Source organism: Cyclopterus lumpus, chromosome 5 (genome assembly GCF_009769545.1).
Source record: "Cyclopterus lumpus isolate fCycLum1 chromosome 5, fCycLum1.pri, whole genome shotgun sequence".
Lineage (NCBI taxonomy): Eukaryota > Metazoa > Chordata > Actinopteri > Perciformes > Cyclopteridae > Cyclopterus > Cyclopterus lumpus.
Window position 1 is genome coordinate 16,238,160 of NC_046970.1, and position 11,609 is coordinate 16,249,768.

The 11,609-nt window shown below is 39.2% G+C and overlaps 1 protein-coding gene across 1 annotated transcript; it reads left to right on the top strand.

Annotated features, from left to right (window-relative positions):
* Nucleotides 1-8,826: 8,826 nt before the first annotated feature.
* LOC117731174 (caM kinase-like vesicle-associated protein) lies at nucleotides 8,827-11,388 on the top strand. Its single transcript, XM_034533350.1, has 10 exons — nucleotides 8,827-8,921; nucleotides 9,013-9,144; nucleotides 9,537-9,611; nucleotides 9,734-9,872; nucleotides 10,014-10,134; nucleotides 10,220-10,295; nucleotides 10,400-10,530; nucleotides 10,649-10,727; nucleotides 10,825-10,912; nucleotides 11,083-11,388. The coding sequence occupies exons 1-10, from the start codon at nucleotides 8,827-8,829 to the stop codon at nucleotides 11,386-11,388; spliced, it is 1,242 nt and encodes a 413-aa protein (XP_034389241.1).
* The last annotated feature ends 221 nt before the right edge of the window (nucleotides 11,389-11,609 follow it).

The following is an 11,609-nucleotide window of genomic DNA, read 5'->3' on the forward strand; positions in this document are numbered from 1 at the left end:
GTATACCTCTATATAATTGCAACGGGCTACTAATGGTCAGATCAGTTTTAGCTCTTGAAACTACTCAGCTGCCGCATGCACACAGAGCTCTTTGGCAAATCTGTGGTAGCTTTTGGAGATTTTTTAGACAAACGTTCACATAAAATACATGTTTCCAACGCTGTCTACTTCCAAACATGTACATTTTGACAGAAATGTTACATGACACGTGGACATTGCAGTCTCATCCATAACACATGATTGAAACACATACACATACCTTGTCAGTGAAGAGGTTGAAGGTGGCAACTGCTCCGGGTGCATTTGGGTGGTAATGTTGTTTCTACCTCACTTCATCAGAGAAGAGACATAGTTTTTATTCTACATCATGCGTCAACTTTGAAGAAAGCATATAGTCCATATTTAATAATGATGGTAAGTCCAAGTCCTAGCTGCTTTGCAAATGCATTTTCATATCATCCACGCAGCATGGTTTATGTTCATTTTAGTACAGTTTTGAATCAATGTCTGTTGGTTGTCTCTCCAACATATAGTACAGTGTTTGGCCAGTGTTTTCTACCTTCCTGCTCCCATGGTGCTGTCAATCAGTTCATCTTTTATGATTTAGCTTTCATTATAAAATATGTGATGTCTTAAATCAAATAATGTAAGTACATTTTTTTTTAAACATCAATGTTAAGACTACCTCTGTCTTGGTCCCTCTAAATAAAATGTTGAAAAATCGGTAAAATCACTAGAACCACTAATGCTGATATTGAAAATCAGTGAGAAAACAAACCCATGACCACATAGCCATCTGTCCTGTGGGAAGAGATCCGAGATGGAACCTTAGCATGCAAGGAATAATGAATACTTTTAATTTTTTTTATAGATAAAATGCTCTTATTCTGGGACCAAATTGTGTCGTTTGAATGATAAGAACCAACTTCCGTATGGACTCTGAGAAAAATAAAACTTTTGACCCTCCATCACTGATAAAAGTGCTAAAATGACGATTCAATTTTCAAAACATTTGCTGCACTGGCGCGCGCACGCACACACGCACACACACACACACACACACACACACACGCGCGCGCACACGCGTTGTAGTGGTGCATTTCGCACACACTCTTCCCCTCCTTCCTGCATCATAGTCCGCCGTTACCATCACACGTTCACGTAATTCTCCCATGAACAAGCTGACTTGTTGGAAATGCTCGAGGATCTTAAATCCCTCTACAAGCACGCTGACTGTAGAATCAGGGGGAGAAAAAGTGAAGCTGCAACAGGAAAAGACTAAAATATTACAGATAGCGGGATTATTGATTATTACCCGTTCACTTCATTGAAGGTAAGTGGACGCAATTTGCGTAATCTTCGGTTTCCCAGCATAAGATTGCGGTGAACAATGTCGAGGGATGTTTTCTGAGCTGTATTCATACAGTCTCGCGTATAAAACGGAGGACGCGTGATTGGTTTCGAAAACTTTTGCGACGATAAAACCTTTTCGGTTAAAAGATCAGACGCGCTCATGTGATTTGAGGAGTTTTCTGCAACATGACTGTAACCTGGGCGATGCGCAAAAAGCCGACAGCATATGAAGTGTCCGGCTGCTTGAGCAGTGAAGGTTTGTCCAGACTATATTCGGTCACAGCCGTGTTGCTGTCAAAGCCAAAGTTTACGCATATTTCTGATCAACAAGTTCATGCACAATATGAGCTTACAGTTCATAAAGACTCGCTCCAACTGCGCTTCGGGTTTACATAAGGCATGCTGCTCATGCACTCAGACTGCAGCACCTCTTCAGTTCACATTTTCAGTCTAACAGTCTCGCGGTGTCCCTGCCTCCTTGTCATAATTTGTCATAATTTCACACTCAAAACGCTTGTGATTGCAATGCCCACTTACTTTGCCAATGCTATGCCACTACTTCATACACTTCAGAAGGATGGAGGGCAAGTGCTCTGACAAGTTAGGACATGAAGTTGTCCGTCATCTACTGAATAAACCATAAAACAGAGACACAGAGGTCCTTCTGCTGTGTTGGGAATTTCATAATTGGGAAAATGCACGGAGATCAATCACAGGGCATCACATCAATAGTCTAACATACATGTAAACTGTGCTAAAAGTTTGTGAACCCAGCTGCACTAGTTAGTAGATGTGATGAGAAATAATTTTGTGTTGGAGCCTACTTAGAACAGCAAACACTTTGTAGGGGGTTCACAGACAAATGTTGATGCTATTGGAAATACGCATGTCTTTTTTATGAATTAAACAAGATCTAATGTTGAAGGAAACTCGTTGAAAACAGATACTGATATAACCCCTGATTTACAATAAGCTGCTGCATGTTGTACTGCTTTTAAAAAAAAATGCCATGCACGTACCTTTGCTTGCACCTTTGTCTAAGTGTCTATTTTTTCTCTTCCTCCTAGCCTTGATGGTTCATTCTGAGAAACAGTGACAGAAATCATTGAATATCTAGATTTATCTGAATAGAGTTTCAGCCTTTTGTTCAGGCTTCACACTAAATGTAATCTGTTACCTGGGTTGTGGTGTGTGTCATTAGGCATTCAGATAGACTAAATAAATACATGTAACTGTTAGATAACTAGGGACATGGTAAAATAAATGCAAAAACAATGATTTAATATTATTAGTTTGGTTAGTATTCTAGATTTTGTTTTGTAAACTGTGTTTGAGTTCAGATAAGTAAATGGAGTTTCAGCCACATGCTCTTGAGCAGAAATGTCCATGAGTTCGCAGCGAGCTATTCTGCAAAGACAGTACCATGGTGCATACAGTAGCACTTGGTGACCATGGCAACAAAACAACATCAGAAGACACTGGTCAGATGAGCCAGTGATGCCCAAGAAGAGATGAATGGTCGACTCAATATATAGCAGAGTCTATCACAAAGACGGACTGATTCATACTTCATCAAAATGTTCTTTTCTTTTTGGTTACATTTCTCTGCTTTTGCTCAAGTCTGATATAATGTCCTTGAAAATGAGAGGTGTGAATGTGTTCTTTGTGTTCACAGCTAGAATGTGCAACATTTAGGCCACAAATGAGACATTACAGGCTTTAAAATTTGGCTCAAACATCACCAGCACCATCTGCCCTCTGTCCACCAGCCGTTCACTTTGAAGAGGCTCAGCTGTTGCCAAATCCTTGCCACCGTCTGACATGAATTTGACCAACAAACCTGAGTTCTAAAATAGCAAAATAATGATTATGTTACCAAAACCATGTGTGTTGTTGTAAAGCAAATGAAAACACACTTCTAATCGTAGCCTACATCTTGATTCAGTGATCTATAGATCATTTCAAGTTAATTTAGATAGACATTGTTCCCAAACTGCAGTCAGATGATGCTGGAGGAATTTCAGTTAAATATCATCAGTAAACCTAAAGTTTGCTAACTTTATGGTGTTTGACAGTTAGAAAGCAGTCTAGCTTTATCTGTATCACAGTTGACACTGAATTGATTGAGGAAGCTGGACAATCTCAAATGAAAGATGTCATAATTTTTATGTTGGACCGAACATTTTAATATTCAAAACAAAAAACTAAAAGTTTGCTAAAAGCGAAATTGAGGGCATTTTGCCTCTCAACGGCATTAAACATGGCGACGACTGAGCCCTGGAGCCAGCGGCTAGCAGCTAACGATGCTAACAGTGCAAACAGCTGCCGTACAAGCGCAGAGCAGAGCGGTGGCCGTGAGCCAACCGGTGGGGCTCGCTCACCAGCATTACAGCATTAACCTGCACTGTAAGGCACGTGCGGCCAGCTGGCTGGCTATGTTAATGAAGCACAGAGAAACTCAGATAACAACACTCTGATTTACAGTAGTAGTTGGAGTCTTTTGTTGTTTGTAACATTGCTCCTGTTACTGCCAGGCCCTCTGTTGTCCTGCTCAAAGTAAGTGTGCACAAGCTGGTTTTATTTCGTAACACCCACAAACATATCATTAAGTGTTTGGAAAAGCTTATCTGAACACTGGTCTAGGTGGCAGTAGGCCAATTACCCCTACCTCAGAAGCCGAGCTGAGATGGCTATTTCTCTCATCATAACTCTCATTACATTTTTCATTAAACCATGCAGTAAGTCATCATTTAAAAACATCACTATATTGTACTGACATAGAGAAGAAATCCTGCAAGTTGCTCATTATTTGCAACTTCACTCTTATAGTTTGTATATTATGGCTGTTACTTGAAAACGAAATAATCTAAATTGAAGAGGTTTTACCTTTACCTTTGTTATGCCACTGGAATATTAATTGGATACAGATTTGAAATATGATTATCAAATGCAACAGCTCTGCATTTGTCATTATCCTCCAAGGGTGTCCATAGTTAAGTTTTCACAATGCCGAGCTCTGGGACAGTCTGAATTTGGAACAGCATTTAGATTCCAATTAGTGAGGAACACTTCATTCAGATCTTTCAAAAGGCAAAGATAAAAGAGGCCTGATTCAGCAATAGTCAAGTGTTATCTATCTTTTAACCTTCCGGAACCCGGACATTCCAGAATCCAGACATTCCGGAATATGGACATCCAAAGTGGGTTCTATTAAAAATGTAAAATCCTCCAGTATGATGTTATAGAATAGTGTGATGTCACAATATATAGAGAGGTGTAATGTGTCTTGAACACCAGTGATTTTGAACACTCAAACTCCTCGCTCATTGAGGTTAGAGCTCACAGTACTTGCTCGAAAAAGTATATAAGTAGGACCGATAAGAGTGTGGTTAGTTAGCCACGTTGGCCTTAGAGCCCACTTTGGACTTAGGACATTCCGTAACACGGATCTTATTCTGGTGATGGGAAGCATCCTTTTATCTCCAAGATTGCTTAAAAATGCGGGGGGAAACAAGTGCGTACAAGATTGTATCTGACTTCATTCTTAGTGTTTAGTGTTTGCTACACCGTGGCACTATGAGTCAAGCTTCCAAGAACATGTGAAGGAATGATTCATTGGGAGGTATAATGATTGTATTATAATAGTCTTGCATTAGCCTCGCCCCTTGACTTTGCTTGTCATGCAGGGTATTGTATGTCTTTGGGAGATGGCTATTTGATGGTGTGGGTATTTTGAGAGACAGAGGCCTCCAAAGTGTAGACGCCTATTCAAGATTATTAGAAATATTACTTAGACATTTCTTACACATTTGGTTCAAACCCTTTCAAATGTGACCACTAATCTGATGACGTCCGTAAATTGAATACACCTTGAAAAACATTATTGAAGAGTTTAGATGTGACAAAAAGAGAAATGAGGAGTATTATCATATCTTGTGTGCATCATCTATGTGCTTATATTGGTCTGAACGAGGATCCTGGCACTGGAGTGAGGCATTTCTTATTAAAATAAATAATTATGGTACCCAGGTGGCACAGTTGTGTGAATTTAGGCGAGAGCCAGAAAACACTCGGATGAGTGTGGGTATTGTTCTTGCAGGGATCATGTAGAGGATGTGATTTAGCCGGAGCATACAATACTTATCATACTCCTGACTAATTGTGAAACGACAGCCCTCCTCTTCAGGACAGACGGCCATGTACATCACATACATCATTGTTTGAAGCGCCACAGTAAGAGATGGACTCTGTGTTTGAGTAGTTTGGAACATTCTCCAACCCTCTTTACTCAAAATGTGTTATTTACTTGTGCATGCTTCTGAATAAACAATTAAAGGAGTAAAAATATTTAAGTAGGATGAACTTAAACAATAAATGTAATGGCTGAGCTGATCCCTTTAGCTACTCCAAGTTGACCTCCAAATGCACTTAAAAAAGATTAAAGTATGTCTGGCTTATTGTTAAGGTGGCGTGTGGTTAACTTTTTCCTATAGTGACTTCGTATATAGTGACACTACAGGTTTCTTCTGGACATGCATTACAGTTAATAAATCAGTGGCATAAAAATACTGATACATTGTTTGCTCAGTTTGTGTTTGAAATTCAAATGAAAGAATAATTTTGACTGTGGGAGTTAAGCTTTATGATCGACAGACAGACATTAGGGATGTAAAGGAAAGGCAAAATGGGAGCTCACCTCCTTCTGATTTACCTTACTATTCTATTCTATTTTGGATTACAGGGCCCAAGTTTAATACAACACCTTATGGTTTCCATTGTGAAATCAGTAGCCTCATATAAAAAAAAAGTCAAGTTTCATTAATTCATTTGTATTAAACTGTATTTAACCTCTGTAAAAATACAACATCTCTTTGATATTCACTGCACCACTTTTGCAATTCAGTACATACGGGGCTCTGCTGAGAAATTTGTATAGCATCAGATGCAAGTAAAAGATCTCGTTATTGGGAAGTATTACCATAAATGTAAACGTAATATATCTTGTTTTAACACAGCGTTTCTGTTGTTGCATAACATGCCTGTCCTTGAAACACAAGTTCTCAAGTTCTCAAGAGCTCATACATTTAACACTTCATACAAATAAATGAGAAGTTTTTCACAACAGAAAAGGTAAAGTTACCCATGTCAGATTATTTCTCTCAGTTAAATGAAAATGTTGAGGTATTGTAGTAACTTCTAATGATTAACCAATGGCACTGAAAAGGTTTAAAAGACCAATACCAACTGACTGGCAGGTGTAAAGACTTGACAGTGACACATGTTGACCTATCCAATGTCAAAGCAAAGGTTATTTGGGGGAAGAAGGAGACCTGCAGCACTGCAGCACAGCTACTTCAATAGCCTGTTATTATTATATAGGATTAAATCCAAATGAATCAAAAACGTAATATTTGTTCTCCCTGCTGGATATGGATCAAAGACAGAAAGACAAAAGCTCCATTCGGATAGTATCAATAAAGAGGCTGAAATAAGGAACATCAGTGGAAACGGACTCTCATAAGTTATAATAACCAAGCAATTTTCATAAGGTAACACTTTTTATAATGAGCTCCACAGCAGAGAACTGAGGAGAATGGATCATAGATCATAGTCCCCTTGTGGGCAGTAGCACTATTCACACACTACAGCCTACTGTCTTCAACTAAAGGGCTTTCTCTTGATTCACAAAACATGAGATCTTCTCCATGATACTTTTTGCTTTGTTGCCTGCAAGTAATAAACAGTAATAAATCACATAAATAGACCATCCCCTTAACATGTGCTGTCTTCAAAAAAACGTGTGTTCATATTTATAAGACCGCTCTTTGTTGTACTGCCGATGGATACTGAAGCCTCTGATAGGGTCTTGACTGAGGCTCCAGACAGCACCTCAGTCAGAACTTCTCTACTCCCACTCTCCTGTGCTGGCTGCCATTTCTTCTGTGAGGCCTGCCAAAAAAGTGGGTCTCTTTTCCATATGAGCATCCTGCTTCACCAGTAATATTTAGCTGCTAGTGGTGGATCCGTATTGTACTTTGATCTGAAACTGCAGCGATTCGAGTGAATCTCATTTCAAGTTGTAACTCCACTTCTGCAGTTTATTGCACCAAAATGGTTCACCTGACACCATAATTTACTAAAAACATATATCAGAAAGTTATTAAAGAAATATAGGTTTAATTCAAAACACTGAAGGCCTAATTGAACTAATTGAATTAAACTACATCAGAAAAACATGTTCTAGCTAATATGCCAGTGTTACATCATGGTACAGCAGTTCTTCAGTATTCATTGTGAAACTAATACTAATTTATTTATTTAGTGAGGCTTTGAAATTGGCATAAAAACGTGTTAAAGGTGTTAAAGGATTTCATGCGGGTAAACTTCATTTATTGGACTTTTTATTACAGTTATACATGTTATATTTAATGCAGGGAATTATCCTGCAGTGTGTTCAGATATACAGTCCGATGTGTTACCTTGGGAAGCAGAGAGACCACCGAGTTTGATTGAGAGTGTATATATTTATTTTCTTATACAGTATTTGAGTACTATGATTTGATGATAAGACAATATGTACTGGGAGATTAAACATACCATTAACATTGTGGTATCACTTTACAGTCATATCTCTGGTTGTATCTCTCAATTGTGGTCAATGTTGCAAATCAGCGGGCAGCTCTGCTTTATGTTTTTTTTTACATTATCTAGTCTGCAGCATTATGACTGTGGGTAGTTACAACTTCATCTTTCACAGACTTGCATTAATTAATACACAAAGCTCTTCTATGTTTATTCCTTCAGAGCTGGAGAGTTAATAGCGTACACAACTTTCAAGATAAACAAAAGAGGAGACAAGAGTTACAGCAACAGCACAGGGTCAAGTCCATCTGAATATCTATTCCGTAGAAAGCAGACAGATGAATAATGCTACAGCTGCTGCTGCTGCAGTACGGCGCTGACTCACTGCAGACTGGAAAGAAACAAGCCTGTTCACTGAGGATGTTTCTGTTATTTGAACATTAAATGTTGTTGTTGTTTTGCTCTTGTGGTCATTTGAAATATTTTTGCTCCCACAAGATCAATTGCACTTATCTATTCTCATATGTATGTTGATTTACTGCATTGATTTAGTTTTAAGTGCCTTCACTGAGCAACAGTTTCCCCCATTTATAATACTACCAATAATTAAACAGTTTAATTCTCTTTATTTAGTTTATTTTCTGCTTTTGTTTACAACAATACATTTACAGTAATTTTGTTTTATGTTATACAGTAATGAGCACACAATTTAAGCTATGTGGCCTTTTCGATCCAGGTTTCGATCACCTGTGTACAGATCCACTTTGTACTGTGGAGATGCATGTCTGTCAAACTGATGCTCTACTATTCAGGTTATTATATAACATGTTGCACATTTTTAACAGGCTGTGTTGTGGCAGGACATTCCCTGGCTATAGGGCACGAGCTGCCATGCCATTTGGTTGTCTGACACTCGGGGAGAAGAAGGATTACAACAATCCCTCAGAGGTGGCCGACAAATATGACCTCGGACAAATTGTTAAATCGTGAGTACATCTATGTTGAAATGTTGAGGAGTGTGTAAAGACTTTTGAGAGATCTGCTCAAAATACGTTTCTTCTTTCCTCTTTTGAACAGAGAGGAGTTTTGTGAGATATTCCGGGCAAAGGATAGGAACACCTTGAAAATGTACACCTGTAAAAAGTTCCACAAAAAGGATGGAAGGAAAGTGAGGAAAGCTGCCAAGAATGAGATAATGATCTTAAAGATGTAAGTGAAGTATTCCTCATTAAAGATGCCTGGGGAACTGTCCTGGCACTGAGACAAAGTGTAATCACAAATGATCAGCATTTTTTTTTCTTCAGCTCGAGCCAAAGACAAAGCAGAGTGTGATGCAAAAGCTCAACAAACAACATCCTGAAATGTTACCTTTGGAGATTCTTATAGTAATACACAAGGAGGAGTGTGGTGATATTCTAGATGTTTCTTACTGTTAACAAATCCGATGAAAATAAAATCAGTTACTAATGTTACCAACCATATAGCTCTATAGTGTGTACTCAGCATTGACTCTACTTATTGCTCATTGTCAACCCCACTTACATCCCTCTATTCTCCTCCCCCTCCTATTGCTATGTTCCCCCTTTTTCTGCTTTTCAAAGGATAAAACATCATAACATCCTCCAGCTGGTTGATGCTTTTGAAACTAAGAAAGAGTACTTCCTTTTTCTGGAGCTGTGAGTATTATTAGAGGCACTTGAGATAAATGTTGTCACAGACTAGTGTGCATTGTACTTCCCCAACTGTGTTGTTATTCAATAAGTGACATGCATTCAATGTGGATGTCCCATCTCTCCAGCGCTACGGGCAGGGAGGTGTTTGACTGGATCTTAGATCAAGGATACTACTCCGAGAGGGACACCAGCAATGTTATGAGGCAGGTGTTGGAAGCTGTAGCGTACCTGCACTCTCTGAAAATTGTCCACAGAAATCTTAAGGTATATTACACTGCTGACACCTAGTGACACATAGTAGCATTTCCACCCAGGCAAAACAAGTTGTATATGATATATACTGTATATATAATAACTTCTCTTTGGAAAGGCTTTCCAGTAACCTGTATTTGTTTACGCATACAGCTGGAGAACTTGGTGTACTTTAATCGTTTGAAGCACTCCAAAATTGTTATCAGTGACTTCCAGTTGGCAAAACTGGAAAATGGACTCATTAAGGACCCATGTGGAACCCCAGAATATCTTGGTAAGTGACCAAGAATGCCGTTTTAACTAAGTTCAATTGATGTGTGTAGTCGTATAGAAACAAACGTTTCTATTCTGTTTCTCAGCTCCTGAGGTGGTCGGGAGGCAGAAATACGGAAGACCTGTCGACTGTTGGGCCATAGGTGTCACCATGTATATACTGTGAGGGATCACAAATATATGACAGTCATTTTCTAAAGCATATTTAAGTGATTTTATCAATATGTATGTTTTCCAATAATGTTCTCATTCTGCCAACTCAATAGTTTGTCTGGAAACCCTCCTTTCTATGATGATGCTGATGAAGATGATGATCGTGATAAGAATCTTTTCCTAAAGATTTTGTCAGGGGACTACGAGTTTGATTCACCATATTGGGATGACATTTCAGATTCTGGTAAGAGATAATCAGTTCATTAAATTGCATATGAATGGAATCATATTTCACAGATGATGTGTTCAGAGCTGGAATTTTGGCAAGCAAGTTCAATGTTGTTTATTTCATTTCCTTAAAGCCAAAAACTTAGTGGCATCTTTGATGGAAGTGGACCAAGATCAGCGATTAACTGCTCAAGAAGCCATTGCCCATGAATGGTACAAAAATAAAGTTACTATATAAATTGTCACACCAACAAAACTTAAGTTATCAACTTCGTAGCCAGAAAACAAAATAACATGTTCCCTTTCTCAGGATTTCTGGAAATGCTGCCTCAAACAAGAACATCAAGGATGGCGTTTGTGCACAAATAGAAAAGAACTTTGCCAAAGCCAAATGGAAGGTATTGCTTTTCATATATCTCATAATTGTTTGCTCATATGTCATTAATCATTGTAAAATGTGATTTATCTCAGTCAGAACCCTTCCTCCGAGCGTGCATCGGGATCAATCTGTAAAGTCTGTTGTGTGCTGTCATTTGATTTAACCCTGGCATATTTAAAACACTCACAGAAAGCTGTTCGAGTAACCACCCTCATGAAGAGACTTCGGGCATCTGAGCAGGGAGATTCTGGGGCCCCCGGTCTCGCTGCAGGGGCTGCAGCCGACCCCGACACACCCGGCGGCGCTCCTGCTCCTCCAGCTGGCAGCGGTGATAGTGTTGCTGCCAGCATACAGGCTCTTAGTGAAAAGGTTCCTGACACACAGACTGCCATCTCTGCACTCTCCCTGCCCAGTGCAGCAAGACAGGAAGAGCAGCCACCGGTGCGGTGCAATGGAGATGTTCCCCAAATGTTGCCACAGGAAAAGGGAGACTAGGCCTCCAACAAACACAAGAAGAGGACAGTAGAGACACACAATTTGGCTTGATGGTACCATGTCTATGCTGTTCGACTACCCCCCAGTTTGCAGAGTTATTTCATAACACCATGTATTTCATCATTTTTGCCTTCTGTAGTAATTGGTCTATTTAATAGTGTTCTCCACTCTCCCTTGTTATGTTGTGTACGAGTCTCTTTAACGCAAGTGGCAAAGTAGCT

What these genes read in the sequence shown, in the direction of transcription:
- LOC117731174 (XM_034533350.1), top strand. Translation starts at nt 8,827, where the DNA reads ATGCCATTTGGTTGTCTGACACTCGGGGAGAAGAAGGATTACAACAAT. An exon ending in GGTGTCACCATGTATATACT is followed by an intron (nt 10,296 to 10,399) that starts GTGAGGGATCAC and finishes CCAACTCAATAG; the next exon opens with TTTGTCTGGAAACCCTCCTT. An exon ending in TTGCCAAAGCCAAATGGAAG is followed by an intron (nt 10,913 to 11,082) that starts GTATTGCTTTTC and finishes AAACACTCACAG; the next exon opens with AAAGCTGTTCGAGTAACCAC.